This window comes from Canis aureus, chromosome 30 (genome assembly GCF_053574225.1).
Source record: "Canis aureus isolate CA01 chromosome 30, VMU_Caureus_v.1.0, whole genome shotgun sequence".
NCBI lineage: Eukaryota > Metazoa > Chordata > Mammalia > Carnivora > Canidae > Canis > Canis aureus.
In genome coordinates, this window is record NC_135640.1 from 32161643 (window position 1) to 32179769 (window position 18127).

General features: G+C 36.9%; 1 protein-coding gene across 13 annotated transcripts in view; it reads right to left on the bottom strand.

The window, feature by feature from the left end:
• The window catches only part of SYNJ1 (synaptojanin 1), a 91336-nt gene that overhangs the window by 53646 nt on the left and 19563 nt on the right, over positions 1-18127 (bottom strand). For all 13 annotated transcript variants that reach the window (XM_077879013.1, XM_077879016.1, XM_077879010.1 and 10 more), the window contains exons 3-7: positions 14169-14255; positions 12421-12688; positions 8783-9008; positions 7613-7696; positions 2014-2075 (exon numbers count right to left, since the gene is read on the bottom strand). In XM_077879013.1, the coding sequence (XP_077735139.1) occupies positions 2014-2075; positions 7613-7696; positions 8783-9008; positions 12421-12688; positions 14169-14255 (727 nt within the window). The remainder of the gene's footprint in view (positions 1-2013; positions 2076-7612; positions 7697-8782; positions 9009-12420; positions 12689-14168; positions 14256-18127) is intronic.

Genomic DNA, 18127 nt, shown 5'->3' on the forward strand with positions numbered 1-18127 from the left:
TCAATGCTGAGACTTCCACCTGTGCTGGAGCTGCTGGACCCACCCTCTTCAACATGTGAGGCTGGTGCCAGACAAGCACAGAGAGAATACAAGCCATCCAACTTGGGGATGGCAGCCACTTAGGAGGGTTGCACCTCATATGTGAGGACATCACATACCCCATGGGTATTCAGGGAGATCTCCTTAACAGTTCTAGTCTTAAGAAAAATAGGCCCCAAATATGAGGGGTTTTTTCTCTCTAGCTTCTAATCATTCCAGGTGCTATAGAGCAATGCCATCCTAAGGAAATATAACAGGAACAGACATAATTACAAACATAATTTTAAATTTTCTAGAAGGTACATTAAGAAAAGCAAAAATAAACAATGAAAATAATTTATATTTTTTTATTTAACCCAATATAGCTAAAATATCATTTCAATATGTAATATATTAATAAGATATTTTACATTTTGCATTTTTAAAAATATTTTTAAAATTTAAATTCAATTTAGTTAACATATAGTGTAAGTATTACTTTCAGGGGTAGAATTCAGTGACTCATCAGTTACATATAACACCCAGTGCTCATTACCATCAAATGCCCTCCTTAATGCCCATCACCCCGTTACCCCATCTCCCTACTCACCCCCCTCCAGCAAACCTCAGTTTGTTCCCTAGAGTTAAGAGTCTCTTATAGTTTGCCTCCCTCTCTGTTTTCATCTTATTTTTCCTTCTCTCCCTCTATGTTAATCAGTTTTGTTTCTTAAATTCCACCAGTGAAATCATTTGGTATTTTTCTCTGACTGACTTATTTCACTTAGCATAATACCCTCTAGTTTCATACATATCACTGCAAATGGTAAGATTTCATTTTTTGGATGACTAATATATATATATATGTTACCAAGTATATATACATATAACATATATTTATATTTTTTATATATATGTAATATATATAAATATAATCATCACACCTTTTTTATCCATTCATCTGTTGATGGGCATCTGGGCTCTTTCCATGGTTCGGCTATTGTGGACATTGCTGCTATAAACACTGGGATGCATGTGCTCCTTTGAATCACTATGTTTGTATCCTTCGGATAAATACCTAGTAGTGCAATTGCTGGGTTGTAGGGAAGTTCCATTTTTAACTTTTTGAGGAACCTCCACACTGTCTTCCAGAGTGGCTGTACCAGTTTGCATTCCCACCAACTATGTAAGAGGGTTCCCCCTTCTCTGCATCCTCACCAACATCTGTTGTTTTCTGAGTTAATTTTAGCCATTCTGACTGGTGTGAGATGGTATCTCATTGTAGTGTTGATTTGTATTTCCCTGATGAGTGATTTTGAGCATTTTTTCATGTGTCTATTAGCCATTCGTATGTCTTCTTTGGAGAAATGTCTGTTCATGTATTCTGCTCATTTCTTGACTGGATTTTTTGTTTTGGAGATGTTGAGGTTGATAAGTTCTTTACATATTTTGGATACTAGCCCTTTAACTGAGAAGTCATTTACAAATATTTTCTCCCATCCTGTAGGTTGCCTTTTAGTTTTGATGACTATTTTCCTTGCTGTGCAAAAGCTATTTGGATGAAGTCCCAATAGTTCATTTTTGCTTTTGTTTCTCTTGCTTTGGAGACATGTCTAGCAAGAAGCTGCCGTGGCTGAGGTCAAAGAAGTTGCTGTGCTCTAAGTCTCTGAAACCTAGTTTGTATTTTATACTTACAGTACATCTCAAATTGAATTTCATGTGCTCAATTGCTATACGTGGCTAGTGGCTACCCTATCAGACAGCACATCCAAAGATGTGGCTTTAAGGCCAGGAGATCAAGACCACAACCTAGTGGTACCAACCCCAGAAGTCCAAAACTAGGTATCACTTTCTTCTGATTAAATTAGTAGTCAGAAAAAATTCTACTTACAGCCAAAGCAAGCTGAAATGAATCAGTAAAATATAATAACTAGATTTGCTGTTTAACAACACTTTTAATCAAAACTTATAGCATTATGTAAAAATAATCAGTTTTACCTATCAAAAGCAGGTGCATTGGCTTCAAATCCCCTTGACATACGAACACGATGAGATCCCACCTACACAAGAGAAATACATTTAATTATACTAGAAGCCAACATGTAGACAAAGGAAAACTGTTCATAATATGTAGTAATTCATTTGCTGAACATACAACAGTAAATTGAATAATTGATTTTCATTCATATTATTGTTTAAAAAAATTCAAAGGGTTTCCTTTTCCTTTATTTTTAAAAACATGACTTCTCGGGCACCTGAGTGGTTCAGTTGGTTAAGCATCTGCCTTTGGCTTAGGTCATGATCCTAGAATCCTGGGACCAACCTGTATCGGGCTCCCTGCTCAGTGGGGAGTCTCTTTCTCCCTCTTTTCTCCCTAGCTTGTCTGCCCTCTCTCTTTCTCAAATAAGTAAATCTTAAAAAAACAAAAACAAAAACAAAAAAAAACATGATGTTATAAAAAAAAAGAAGTTATAAAACACTTACAAAATAACAAGAATTTTTACTTATGAAAGATATTTTTAAGAGGTCTTTCATATACATTATCTTTTTTAAAACTCAAACTATATGCCCTGTGTAAGTTAACATATTACTGCCATTTGGGCAATAAAAAAACTGAAATTCAGACAAGTGAAATAACTTGTCCTCTTAGGTCAACAGAATTCCAAAAAACAATTCACATGGGAATTTAGGTCTTCTGAACTAAATTCCTACTCTTCCAAGCTGACTACAAGTACAAGGTCTACAAATTTCTTTGTTACACTAAATGCTTTATTCACTTCACCTACATCAAGTCAACAAATTAAAAACAATACTGTACCTGGAAAAACTGGCTTTCCAAGGCAGTCTCACAGTCACACACACACACAGAATCAGAAAATATGGGTTAAGAGAATTAAACAAAATGGAAAATATCTGCCTTTCTGTTTTGTTACAGTTTTTCTGTTCTCACAAAGGAGAGTAGCAGAAAGATGAGAAAAAATTAAGAAAGATACAAGAGATGCCAAGACGAAATATAAAAGTAACACCAGATTATTTCCCTGAGCTTCACTTTTAAACATCTCCCTCTGAACCTCTGAGATCAAAGTTCCCCAGAATTCATTCTCCCTAATCTGGACAAAGTGACTTTAAAGGGGCATGGGAACATTAGAAACAACAAATACCCAGCATTTGCTTCATGTGGATGGAACTGGAGGGTATTATGCTGAATGAAGTAAGTCGATCGGAGAAGGACAAACATTATATCGTCTCATTCATTTGGGGAATATAAAAAATAGTGAAAGGGAATAAAGGGGAAAGGAGAGAAAATGAGTGGGAAATATCAGTGAGGGTGACGGAACATGAGAGACTCCTAACTCTGGGAAACGAACAAGGGGTAGTGGAAGGGGAGGTGGGCGGTGGGTTGGGGTAACTGGGTGATGGGCACTGAGGTGGGCAGTGGAAGGGATGAGCACTGGGTGTTATGCTATATATTGGCAAATCGAACTCCAATAAAAAATCAATCAATCAATAATAAAGGGGCATGGGAAGAAGGCTACCAAATCAGTCATGCAGTTCAATGGATAAAATCAGAAAATAAATTCTAACACGCTCATCCAATTTGAAAATTAAATTAACAGTATTATTCATTCATCATTCTTCTCTCCTGATAAGCAAGACAACCTACTAACTCTCCTGATAATCAGTATCCTCTCTTTAATGTTTTTTCTTTTTTTAAAGATTTTTAAAATTTACTCATGAGAGGCACAGAGAGAGAGGCAGACACATAGGCAGAGGGAAAAGCAGGCTCCCTGTGGGGAGGCTGATGCGGGACTGAACCCCAGGACCGGGGGATGCCAGGACCAAGGGTTCACGACCTGAGCCAAAGGCAGACGTTCAACCACTGAGCCACCCACATGCCCTTTGTTTTTTCTTTTCAATAAGAAATAGATTAACCTAATGTTATGCCTATATTCAATTTTACTTTATAGTGCTTAGTAGTCTTCATGAAAATTTTAAAATTTGAAAGATGTGTACCCCAGGACATTAAGCATTTTAGACTGGAGAAAATTCAGCAGAAGTCGATACCTCTTCATTGGAGTACTCTCAGGTAATTGCCTATAACTCTGTAAAAATCCAAGACTTAGCATTTTGTCTATTGATTAATATTTATCTTGAACAGTACTGCCAACTATCAGGAAGGTAAAACAAAATACAAGTTCTGTTTTTCAAGCAATGGCTGGGGTTGTTCCCCATCATCCTGCTATAACACACAACTAGCCACACATCATACTCTAATAGTAATATATTGGTTAAACTAGATTGATTTTATTACTAAAGTTTTAGGACAATTGCCTAAAAAAATTCTATAATAAAAGAGCTCTTATATTAATTATGATAAAAGTAGTACTCCAGAAAGTTTTAAGGCTTAAAATAAGCACAAATTTATCCAATTTTTTAAAAAAGTTGTATCAAAGATATTTTTTAAAAAAACATTTAATTGGATGGTATGGGACATCATTTTCCATCAATATTATTGCTTCATGTTCATGTATTTCTAAAACTTCAATTCGACCAAAAATCGTTGCACACTCAATACTAGACATAGATCTGATGATGTTTACCATCTTTTAAGGCTAATTTAAGCTAGAACATACTGTCAGAGTAACAGTGTAAATTGTAAATGTTAAATAATTTCAAAGAAACAAAGTCATAAGTAAAATGAATGAGTTGCTACCACTTAAAATATCATTCTTACTTGTGTAGCACCTTATGACAACTCCTATAATTCCTCTAATTCATACTGACATTTGCTTTTTCTATAAAAGGCCTGCCTCTCCAAACAGATGGTAAGCTCTCTCTGAAGCATCAGTACAGTCTTTGAATCTCTCATAGTATACAACACTATACACTATACACTATTCTATACACCCAGTATAGAATAATATACATCGGGGAAGTATTAAGTATTTAATGAAGAGATCAGTGTGGAGGGGGGACTGACTCCATTCAAGGAGATCTGAATGGCCTATATTGAAGGATGACAACTTTATTTGGGGAGCAAAGGACACCTGTTAGAAGACAGGAAGGCATGAGGTTAGATAGGTAGAGGAAAGCAGAGGAAGACAGATTGTGAAGAAAAGGGCATCTTGTAGATCTGATGAACATAATATATCAAAAGCCGGGAAAAGTGCCAGAGAGCTGGGAGGAGACCAGTTAGAAAACTGTGAGAGTCTTCTGGGCAAGAAGAAATGAGAAGACCCTAACTGGGATGATAGCAGTGGGAACTGAAAGAAAGGGAGAGTCCCAGTGCCTAGGAGAACGCTGGGCTAAGTGTCACAGGGCAGGCTACCTTTGCTGGTTCAGGACTGGCTGTTGGAACAGATAGGCTTGGAGCTGCTTGAAGGTCAACAGACCTTAGAGATGCTTAAAGAATAGCAGAATAGCATCATGTACACAGAAGTTCTCAAATGTGAATGGTAGGGAACCTGGTTAAAAATACATATTGCTGGCCCCATTCCAAGAGGCTCTATTTCATATTTCAGCTGATGTGAAGTTGAGGCCATGAAAGGTGATTCCTTCAAAATCTTACAATTAAAAAACCTCTGAGGAATTAACTGTGGAGGATAAAAGGCAAGTCAAGGAACAACTCCTAAGGATTCTCTGCCCGTGCCTTCTGAAGTGGGACATCTCACTAGGTAACACTGACTTCAAGGAACCCCAAAATTAATTCCAGTCTTGAGAATACACAGGATACCTAACAATCGTTTTCAACCAGTCTCTGTCAAAAGCCGTTCTTTGTCTTCTAAGGGAAAATAAATTTGGGGACTTGGCATTTTTTTATTTTTAAAAATTAATGTCTATTTTTCAGTTTTTAAAAATTGATAAAATATTTTCATTCCTCTATTACCAATTCTTAGAATGATGGGGAGAATGTTTTTCTGTAAAAGATACTTATAAAAATAATCCATTTCTGTTCCATAAAAGGCTGACTTTAAAAACTACTAAGCTAAATAATTGAGAATCACTTAGTCCTCAACTCAAGACAATAGGCCAGCTCCATGACAATTTAGTAGAACTGCTGGACTGTTTCAACGTCTTAAAAATTATTATTTCTATCAAGAAATGCATAATTTAAAAATCCACAGTTCTCAGCCCATAAACAAGATGACATTAGCCAGACAGAAACTGTGTGGGCCAGCCACAGATCACAGCAGGAGGGAGGAGGGTAGCCTCATCCATCAATGTGACTACTCAACATCCGACCATCTTGAATGGTCAAACACTGTAATTCTGAGCTTCTAATAAAATATCACAGAGAGTGGCAAATACAGAGCCCATAAATAGATCACTACCATTTCTTATACTCCTCTGTCTCTAAAGCAAAAGCATTCACCTTGCATCAAAACAAGGCTTTAGGAATGTTCTTGAATATTCTAAACACCCATCGCTGATCACAAAGGTTTAGAGGAAGTGGAATAGGGTTGGGATTCTTTCCCAAAAGAGACTTGGCGAGAGATATATCTACTTAAGTTATCCCTACATGCCAAAGAGAAAACCTGCATAAGTTAAAATTCTTGACAAGAACTCAGGAATTGTAACTGCTTTTAATCCTTGTTAATTCTTGGCCTGTCTTATATAAATTGCAGTATTGCAAAGGTTCAATTGGCCTGCAATCATTCTCCATAACAGCCATCCTAAAATGTGAGCTAAAAGGAAGCTGTGAGCTAAAAGGAAGCAAGATTTTTTTCTGTCCATTTTCTTAGTACTATAGGCTAAGGCATAAAACTTACTAGACAATACACACTAGAAGCCTAAAATGAAAATAATGTATACTTTAGGGACTAAATATTTTGTAATAAAAATAAAATGCAAAGTCACGCTATTATGGGCAATCTAATGTTATGAACTTACATGAAAAAAATCTTTTATTTTAAAGATTAGATATTTATATCAACAAAATTAAAAAGAAACCATCAGGAAGCAAACCAAAGAACATACTACAGATGATTGGTCCCTACAAATCATAAAGTAAAATTTCAGTATCAGATATATTACTGATTACGACAATAGCTAACCCTTACAACAGTGTTGCCTGTGGGTACCAAGCACTGGTTTTAATATTTTTCATTTTATCTTTACAACCCTATGAAGAGGAACTACTAATATTATCATTCCCATTTTACAGATAAGCAAATTGAGACACAGAGGGGTTAAACCACTTGCCCATGAACACACAGCTAGTAGTGGCAGAGTAAGGATCCAAACTGAGAAGTCTCGTTTCAGATGCCTTTTTAACTACTACATTCTCCTACCTAAAGGGGCAAAATTGTTATATAAAGATACAGAGATAGTAAATATGAAACACTAAATATCAACGTGCTATGGAAACATTAAAATTTTAATATTAAAAACAGCAGTTGAATTTCTATGGACATCTGAAAGAATATTAAACAAAAATATCTAAGACAATTCCAAGAATGCTTGTATTTAGACCCTCATTTGTGTATCTAGCTAATATTACTAAACTGAATAACTAACTAATGAAGTAATGAACTACCCTGAGAGGTTAGAAAACATTCAAGAGAAAACACAAGACAAAACAATGTTGTACAGATACCTGCAACCCTGGTTGCTCCCAGAACAAAGGAACGGATCCCCGGATTTGTATGAAAGAAGAAACAGAGTCATCTAAGTATACAACCTACAGAGAAAAATAACATATAAAATATTTCCACAAAGTTACTACCTCTACATTACAAAGACAAATATACTAACATCTCTTGCATGCTAGTTTTATCTTATAACCAACTCACATCTAATTGTCCTAACAAAATATCCAGAAAAGGCCACCAAATAAGTGTGATTTTTCTCTTAACTAGTGATAGTTTTTCCATAAATTAACCAAAAAAATAGTAAAAATATAAGCATAAAAATCACTTTTAGAATGCCTTCTGAATCTCAATATTTTACACACATACTTTTATATTTATTTTTTTTCTTTAGCTTTTTATATTTTCTAAAACTAATTTGAAGTACTGAGTTGGGCTGGGGGGAGGCCTGAATGTACAATAATATAGTTTCAGAGCCAAAAAAAATGTTTTTAATTCAAATATAATGAACAGTGTTATATTAGTCTCAGGCATATGATATAATGATTGAACAATTCTATACATTTCTTAGTGCTCATCAAGATAAGTGTACTCTTAATCTCCTTCATCTATTTCATCCAGCCCCACTCCCCCACCTCCCCTCTGGCAACCACCAATTTGTTCTCTGTATTTAAGAGTACTTTTGTTTGTTTGTTTCTTTTTTTGTTTTGTTTCTTAAATCCCACATATGAGTGAAATCATATGGTATCTGTCTTTCTCTGACTGCAAATGTCATAACTTACTTTTAGTTGGTATATATATCTACCTTTAAGAGCTGGGCTTGATTTAATTTTTTTTATTTATTTATTTTTTATTTAATTTCACACAAGAAAACATTTTATTAAATTATCTAGCTCTCTAATTGAGGATTTTTAAATTCAATACCAAAACGTATAGCACTGACATCATGCTAATTAGTAAAAATCTTGTTACTCATTTGAAGAGTCATACCGAAGTTTGTTTATAAATAAGTTTGTCTTAGGGAAGTCTTTCTTAAGGCTAGTAAGCAGCCAAGAACAACCACAAAATGACATGACAGATGTGAAAAGGAGTTTTGAATCCAGTAGAAATCTATGGATCTATTATTTTCTGAGCCTCTCTTCTAATACATGAATCAAGCAATATAAAACACCATGTACCTGTTCTGTTTCTACAAAATTAGCAACGTGACCATCATCATTTGTTCCTCGGACATTAAACCTGGTCCCAGCTCGTTCACAGCTGAGTCTGGAAATGAGGCAAGCCTTTGCCTGCTTATGAGCAGCATAAATTGTTCTGATTTCTACTCCCCCACACATGAGGCGTAATAACCAGTCATCACAATTCACACCATAGTGCTTGAGATGCAAATGCAAAGACTGATTCCTAGCAGAAAAAAAAATAACTCATTAGCTTACTGAGTACCAGATAATACAGCATAAGTTTTAAAACAGTGCTCCTGAAACATTAATTTAATGTCATTCAATTAAAAGGCCCTACAAATAAGTCAATTCATTTACATTTACCATGCTAGGAATCAAAAGATGAGGCTATAAAATGTGATCCTCCGGCATATGATCTATGGTTCAAAGAAAAGAAACATATCTTTTATGTTTTTAGTATCTGTGCTCCATTCTGTTGTCTTTTCATATAATGCATATATAACCTAACTTTCCCCCAAAAAAGGATTTCATACAAATACTCCCACCCCACTTTATAAAGCTCTACTCTTAACGTTTGACTTTAATAAGGCTCTAAATAGCCAACTGAACTAGTAGCTACCATATTAATACATGTCTAGATTTTTCCATTACTCTGAATGGTTTAGTGGGGGCCTCGTTTTCAAATTTTTTCAGAGCAAAAAGTTTTATTAAAATAAACATACAGAAGCCCAATGAGTAGGAAACTCACCAGAGCTGAGTCACTATGGCTAAAGCAGGGATAGGGGCTGGAATCCTGCCAGGTTGGCTACCTTCTGATCCTGCTGACTGCCTCTTCTGGGCTCTATACTGGACTCTAGCCCTCCAAAGAATGCATATGGAATATCCTAACAATTTATCACCAAAGGAAATATATTGTTGTGCAGAAAAACTTACTGGCTGGCTTTTCAGAGAACCAGGAGTCTCATAAAAGTGAATTTTCTATAATACTGAAGCTTGGTTCTCAAGTTTTAAAACTCCCCTGTTTTAGGTAGAAATTTTTCTTAAGTACTCTGCACTATCTCGCTGTCTTAGTCTCATTAATACACAGCACTACTGCTAGACCAGCAGCTGCCCAGCCCTCCTCCTCAGGGTATAGGTGATGGTAGAGATAAGACAGCTGGTGGGCATGTGCAGTTCTGATAAACCATCTACGTAAGTGAATGGTGAGATTACTATTAGACTAACACTCAATCCAATGGCCATTAAGTATTTTCAAAATATGACATAAGCCTCCATACTCTACTATTGCCTATACTGATCTGAGGTGAAGTTCAAATGACTGTGATCCAGTATGTCCAGATACCATAGAGAGTCCCATGTCATGGCAGAGGTATAAGCAATATACCTGTCTCCATTTAAATACAAGTGGGATCCTATGTATTTGTTCAGGTAGTTTCTCTCTCTACCATCAGTTTTCATTTCTCTTTGCTGTCAATGAATTGCTGTCTTAATTCTATTTAAATTCATAAACAACTCTCAACTGGCCGCAGCTTCAAATCTCCAAAGGAATAAATGAGTGGAGTTTTTGTGATAGGTGTTTGTGACTCTGGAAACAAAACTTACTTGGCTGTATCCTGGAAAATATTTCTACTAAGCTACAAGAGTATGCATAATACATTCATAAAGCTTTCATTTTTCTATGCAAGGTGAAGCTCAAGAATGCCAATCCTTGGAAAAATTGTAGAAAGCATAAAATTACCAAAACTCATTTTTGGTGTTTTAGTCTCCCTTTTGTTCAACCTGTCTCCTATTCAATAAACCCCTTCAAAATAAAAATTTAAAAAAAAAAAAAAAAAAAAAGGGATCCCTGGGTGGCGCAGCGGTTTGGCGCCTGCCTTTGGCCCAGGGCACGATCCTGGAGACCTGGGATCGAATCCCACATCGGGCTCCCGGTGCATGGAGCCTGCTTCTCCCTCTGCCTGTGTCTCTGCCTCTCTCTCTCTCTGTAACTATCATAAATAAATAAAAATTAAAAAAAATAAATAAATAAACCCCTTCAGTCTGTTAGGTAAACTGTTGCCACCTCCACCCTTAAGTAAATGAAATAAATAAATAAATTACTCCTACTGGTTAAACTTAGCAAATGTGCTTAACTGCTGATCATTGGAGCCAATGCATCCACACCTGCTTAAACTTCTAATTATTGGCAAGAAAATTTTTATCTCTTAATCTAAGATATTTGGGGTTAGAATGACCAGAGTGGGGAGAAAAAAGTCAGGGCAGCTGCCCTGCCCATCTGCGCCACCTTAACTTTTCAGGGATTTCCATGTCTCTTCCATCAGAAAAAGTGTGGGGCTGACCTCTAGGCCCACTTAATTGCCCTATTAACCATTCCTTCCCAGCCCTTCATTGTCTCCTCCTTTGTGAGGTTCCAAGTCTCTAGGATGCTGGAGTCTTTTTTTCATTCTGCCTCGTTTCTCCTCTGTATTACTATGCTGGGCCAAAAAAAACTTGCACATTAGCTAAAAAGCTTCCTCTAAAGTTTGTTTCTTATCCTAAGGTTTTGTTGACTTTGAGCCCTCTGACACCCAAGACAGATAGGTCAGACTAAACGGGCCACTCAAGGACTATAGGTAGATGGTGCAAGTGGGAGGAAAAGAAAATATCCAGAACACCTTGAATCTGACCTACTGAGGGAGACCCAAGGGCAGAGAGTCCTGGACTGCGGTCTTAGAACGTGCAAACATAATGAAATATAATTGCTACATGATGTTAGGGGAAAATGTCCACAGCAATGCTGACTGTGGACAAGAGAAGCAATATCCTAGAAAACTGGTCAGCTCCAATAAAGCAGCACTAATTATAGTTACATGTGCTTACCTTTGTGCATACTATAGTACAGTTTATGCATAATCATGAAATATCCATTACCTACTTAAGTCTTACTTTATTATAGTACTAACCTTTATCCTAGCATATCACTTCTTCACAGTCCATTGCTCTTAAATCAAGATTATGCACCTATTACCTTTAAATTAAAAATGAGGGGATCCCTGGGTGGCGCAGCGGTTTGGCGCCTGCCTTTGGCCCAGGGCACGATCGTGGAGACCCGGGATCGAATCCCACATCAGACTCCCGGTGCATGGAGCCAGCTTCTCCCTCTGCCTGTGTCTCTGCCTCTCTCTCTCTCTGTGACTATCATAAATAAATAAAAAATTAAAAAAAAAAAATGAGGCAATGCTGTCTTAGAAAAACAGTACTAAAAAAAAAAAGAAAAAGAAAAAAGAAAAACAGTACTGCCAGAAACAAGATCTCAAAACTATGAACAGTAAATATGAGTATCACAACTTGATTACAACTAATTCATTCTTAATTTTAAAATAAATATCTTAAATATATTTCAGAAACGAAAGGTCAGTTTAGATTGGGCAGAGCAAATGGGTTGCATGTCACATGGGAACTTCAATAAGCTGACACTGGCTGCCTGCTATGCTCTGCTGAGGATTCTGGAGCAGGAGACAGTGGGGTGCTCAATCAGCAATGCCCATCCTTGCTATCTTTGGAAATAACTGATGAACACACTATGCACCAAATCACCAAACTATTGCACAGCAAGCACATGATTACCAAGGGAAAAAACGTTAACACAAACTCACCAGAAAAATCTATTATCAGTTGTGTGTTCTTGCATGCTACGATGTGCATTAAGACTTAGATCTAAACTGATTCCAGATGCAGACCATGCAAAATAAAAGTTTCCTGAATTCAAAACTTTTCGCACTTCTGAAATGCGATCCTCTTCTGAAGAATCAATTCGTAGTGATATGAATTCAGTAGAAGTAACTCGGAAAACTTCAGATTCTTGAATTTTTCCAACAGACATACATCCAGTGACTAAAACCAGATAATGTAACATGGTATCACCTGCAAAAACCAAAGAATTCATCGGATGAAAAGTCCCTGAATTCCCAATATTTTTCAAGTTATTCAAAATTTCCTCCAACTTTCTTGTCATGTTTCCAACTTTTAAAATCTGACAGCATGCTTATTTTAAACTGACATGGACATGTTTACATTTACAACTGGATTTTTGCAAAAGTTGAAAAAAATCCTTGATTAAACACATTTAGATCCATGAACCATTTAAACATTAACAGAATAATCTCACATTGATGAAATTATTCCTTTGATTAATCTGATATTAAAAAATTTATCAAGTAAAAAAATAATCTATATGTTATCTTCCCCATCTTTCCTTTATGTTTGTCAGGAAATCCACATAAGACAATAAATGTGGGAGCTCTTTGTAAATAGCACAGTTCAAAGAAATGGAAAAAATATAAATGTGAGCTGCTGTTGTCGACATATGAACAGAAAGCCCTTGATAACAATTTATAAAGCAATTTGGTTTACAAAAACTTTCATAGATATTTTCACTAATTTTGGCAAAAATCCCATGAAATTAGCATGAAGGCGAAATTCAGTGGTGGTGTACTTTGACAGGCAGAAGTGGCCCTGAATCTTGGCTCTGCCACTTATTATCTAGACCAACTTTAGTGTGCTAACAGAACCAACCTGAGATACACTCCCTCACAAACCAGGATTAAAATAAACCTCACTGGACTGTGAGGGTTACCTGAGGCAATATTAGCTAAGCACCTAGGCATAGTGCTTTACATGTGATAGATTCATAACAAATGACAAATCTCCACTTTACACCAGTCCTCCTCAAAGTTTGGCCCATGGACTGTCACAGTGAGAAAGGTGCATGTTCCAGAATGGAAATCAATTACCTCACTAAATTCACTGTTCAGTTTAGCTGACTTTTTTTGCATAGTAAGACTCTATCAACCAAGGGAGCCATGTGTTGATTTGCATGATGGTGCAAGCTCCTTATCTCATCACATACCAATAACAAAATGGTTCACAGACTGGTACCAGGCCTTGGGCCACACTTCCAGCTACGCAGTCACAAGGGTTACTCTGCAGCCTGCGGTGACATTAAGTGGCAGGGATGGACTCAAGCTGTGACCTTTTAAATACAAAGCAGATGTCCTTTCTACTATAAACCAGAGCAATCAGTGTGGTTCTAAGATGTCTTTTTTTAAAGCACTGGAACAAACAAAAAAAGACAATGCCCTGATTTTCTCTTTTAACAACTGATACCAATCTTAAAGTGTTCATATAGGATAATGTCTCTGAAACTTAAAATCACAACAGCTTGAGTATGTCACATGCCTTTTCAACTGACATTTTCCCAAGATTAGCATAATTAGGGTTTAAAAGATGTTACCATGCTTTTAGCTCAAATATGGAATATGAAATGATATATAAGCAATCTCTCAAATCCTTAGAATTAATAGAGATAAAAAAGATTATTAATTATACTGAATAATAAACTTACCAAGATTTAATCGTAAAACACCTAAAAGTCCATATGCATCCAGTACTTTGGAGTATGTACCCTTGATTGCCTCTTTTTCTGCAGATGCTACAAAAAAAGTTCCAGGGTTATTTAGTTATAAAGCCAGAGTTTCAAACAAAAATCTAAATACAACATACATACATATACATATACATACATATATATGTGTGTGTGTGTGTGTGTGTGTATATATATATATATATATTTTTTTTTTTTTTAAGTAGGCTCCATGCACAGTGTGGAGCCCAATGCAGGGCTTGAATTCATGACTTGGAGATCTAGACCTGAACTGGGATCAGGAGTCAGATGCTTAACCTACTGAGCCACCCAGGCATCCCTAAACCTGATATTCTTAATATAAATATATCAAATAAAATATTTCCTCAGCTAGTAACTTAATTGTCCTTCTCAAAGAGTCAACAAATTTTTCCAGCACCACTGATGAATAAATCCAGCCTCTCCCAATGATCTGAAGTACTGCCCTAAATAATACTCATGTTTTGGAGACTTTTTTGTTTTTAAAGATTTTATTTATTTATTCATGAGAGACACACAGAGAGAGGCAGAGAGAGAGAAGCAGGCTCCACGCAGGGCGCCGGATGCGGGACTCGATCCGGGACCTCTGGGATCACACCCTGAGGCGAAGGCACACGCTCAACCACTGACTGAGCCACCCAGGCATTCCCCCCCTTTTTTTAAAAGATTTTATTTATTTGGAGATTGTTTTTGAATCTTCTCTGTCCCACTCACCTGTTTGCCCATGTCTACTACCAGCACTGCCCTGTGTTATCACACCTCTAGTAGACAACATCCAACTCCTTCACCAGCAATCTTTCAGAATGTGGCCTCAACCTCCTCTTTCTGCTTCATTTTTCAATTACTTTCCCCCTCCTTCCGCCCCCCCCTTCTATGCTCTCATCACATTAAACTGTCACTAATTGCCCCCAAAGCACTCTTTTACATTCCTGCACCTTTGCACAGCAATCTAGCTTTCTGTCTACAAGGCTCTACCTGACCACCTTATGTAAACATCACACAAAGTTACTTTCTGGAAACCTTTCTCTAACCTCTACAGGCACACTTCTTTCACAGAGCTCCCTCTTCATGTTGTCAAAACATTTTATATAGACCCATCACTTCTCTTTCCCATTAACCAGCCCAATCCTTGAAGGCAATAATGTTGTCCTATGCATCCTTTTATCCCTGACATTTAGAATAGTGCTTGAAACATAGAAGATGACAAATGTTTAAATGATAAAAGCTAACAGCAACACTTGACTGCAGAGTTTAGCAGAGGAACGGATATCTTCAGTTGCACCTTTGTCTTGATTCATTTCTTCTGCTATCAAGTTAATGTTATCTTGCTGATGAATACAATCCACAGAATAATATCCCTAGGTCAGGTGTTATGGTTACTCTGTTGAAAAACAAAAACAAATCCTGAAACTTTAAAGGAAAACTCTTCCCAGTTCTTAGCAAATATTAAAAAATTTACCAAAAACACCCGAAGAAATTTAAGCCATAATTTGTAACTCAATGGACAATTCCAAATAATTCTAAAGTCTACAAATCCAGAAAGGTGTGATCCTCTTTCTCATTCTGTCCTTTCTCTTCTATTTCTTTCCTTCTTTACTGTTCTCCCCTTCCACTCTCTATTCCACACTCCCCAACTCACCTCCTGACTGACTGGTTCATTCCTTATTTACCCTAATCTCTTGTGCCTGACCCCTTTCTCCTTTCCTCATTCATCTACAATACAGAATTATAATACAGTTTGGCAACAGTATGTGTTCCACATTAGAAAAGTATGTTATGGGGCCCCTGGACGGCTCAGTAGGTTAAGCGTCTGCCTTTGCCTAGATCAGGATCTCAGGGTCCTGGGATCAAGCCCAGAGTAGAGCTCCACTCTTCTTCCTGCTCAGTGGGGAGCCTGCTTCTCCATCTCCCTCTGCCCCTATCCCTGGTTTGTGTTCTTTCTCTCCCTCTAATAAACACATAAAATCTTAAAGAAAAGAAAAGGAAAGCATATTATCAGATCCTTAATGCCTTCCAACTTGTCAATCTTTATTTACAGCCAACAAAAGGGCTATCTTCTCAGCCTACTACTTTGCCTAATATTCCTTAGTACTTTGTATTAGAGAACTTTTCCTTTGCCCCCAAGCTCTTCTCCAGGGTTCTAATTGTTCAGGGGGGGAAATGATGAGGGAACAGAGGACTATCTGAGGACAAAGCACAAGCCCAGGGCAGCACACTGAAAAGTCTTGAAGCAGGTAGAGGGACATTCCTCTACTGACTCAACTGCCTCAATGGATGTTAATACTTTGCTGAGGGCAGAAGGCAATCTTAGCCCGACCCCCAGGATCCTGTAAGTCTACTTTAACATATAAAAATTCCTTTAGAAACCTCCTTTATCTCTAAACACCCCCCCCCCAAGATACATATTGGCAATCATCCCCCAAGCACATGGCACACCGATATACCTCTGAAGGGTCTCATGACTAAGGTTTTATTAGATGGTAATAAAAGACCTTTTCCCAACAATAGCTAGGCCCTTCAAGATCCTGGAAACCTTGCTTCCAGAATTCCTTGGACAGTATGCCCCTCCCAACTCTCAGGTATATGATCAGTCACTCCTCACAAGCCGGGGCAGCAGCTCTTCCTGCCCACAGGTCCTGTCCCCGTGCTTTAATAAAACCACCATTTGGAACACCTGTCTCTGCCTCTCTCTCTGTGTGTGTGTCTCTCATGAATGAATAAATAAAATCTTCAAACAAACAAACAAAAAACCCCACCATTTTGCACCAAAGACGTCTCAAGAATTCTTTCCTGGTCGTTGGCTCCGGACCTCACCCCACCAAACTTCACCTATATTCCAAAACTTCATCAATCTCATCTTCCTTGCCCGATACACCTCTTTTTGGACTATCTACTCATAAGCCTTCTTCCTAGTTAACCCACTTCTGCCTTGGAATGAGTTGTGCTCTGCTAGCTGGCAGCACAGGCAAAAACTAAATTACTCAATTAATCACTCAATTAGCTGATACTGTCATAATTCTCTAGCATGCTCATTATTCAGTGAGGCCTTTACCTTTATCAAAGCTGCCTATACAAAATTAGAGAGTAAGATTTCACCCAGCCATTAAAGTTATGAGGATTTGTATTTCCTTCTGCATTCCCAGAGTTCTTCTTCTCCTTATTACAACATATGCTTAAGTAACTGTTACTCCTAACATTAAATGACAAATGACACAAATATAAAATGTCACATTAATTTTAATTATATTTTATAAAGTAAATCAGGATCCTATCCCTAAATACTGCCTCATTAAGAGTACCACATATACATTAAAGCAAACGTTAGAGACTTGTTACATCTCTGATGACAGAAGGCATGGCTTCCAGGGCAAATGTTAGTTTTAGAGCATACATGCTCTATGTATTTAAATACCATCACTAATATAGTAATATAGATATTACCAGATATTTACCCTAATCTCTTGTGCCTGACTCTTCTGGTACATGGTCACTCTTCTAGTCATGTATAATAATTATCTTTTCATTGACTGTGCTCCAAATATATGAATATGTTGTGTCTCTCAGGCCCCATGAAAACCTATTAAACTGTCATCTGATTCAAACATTGCCAACAAATGTCATGCTGCTTATTTACACTTTTATATTATATTCTAAGACTCAGGAAACAGGACACACACACACAGGCATACAATTTAAACTAAAGTGCCTATTCCTAGATAAAAGTATGCTTAAGGAAAGGAAAAATAATTTGAAGAGCAGATATCACTTTATTTCCCAGGAATGTTTTGCTTTCTCCTCAAACTATTAAATGAAATTTTATTTTTTATTTTTTATTTTTTTTATTAAATGAAATTTTAAAATAAGTTTTAGAGTGATAAATGATGCTGCAGTTGAAGTATCTG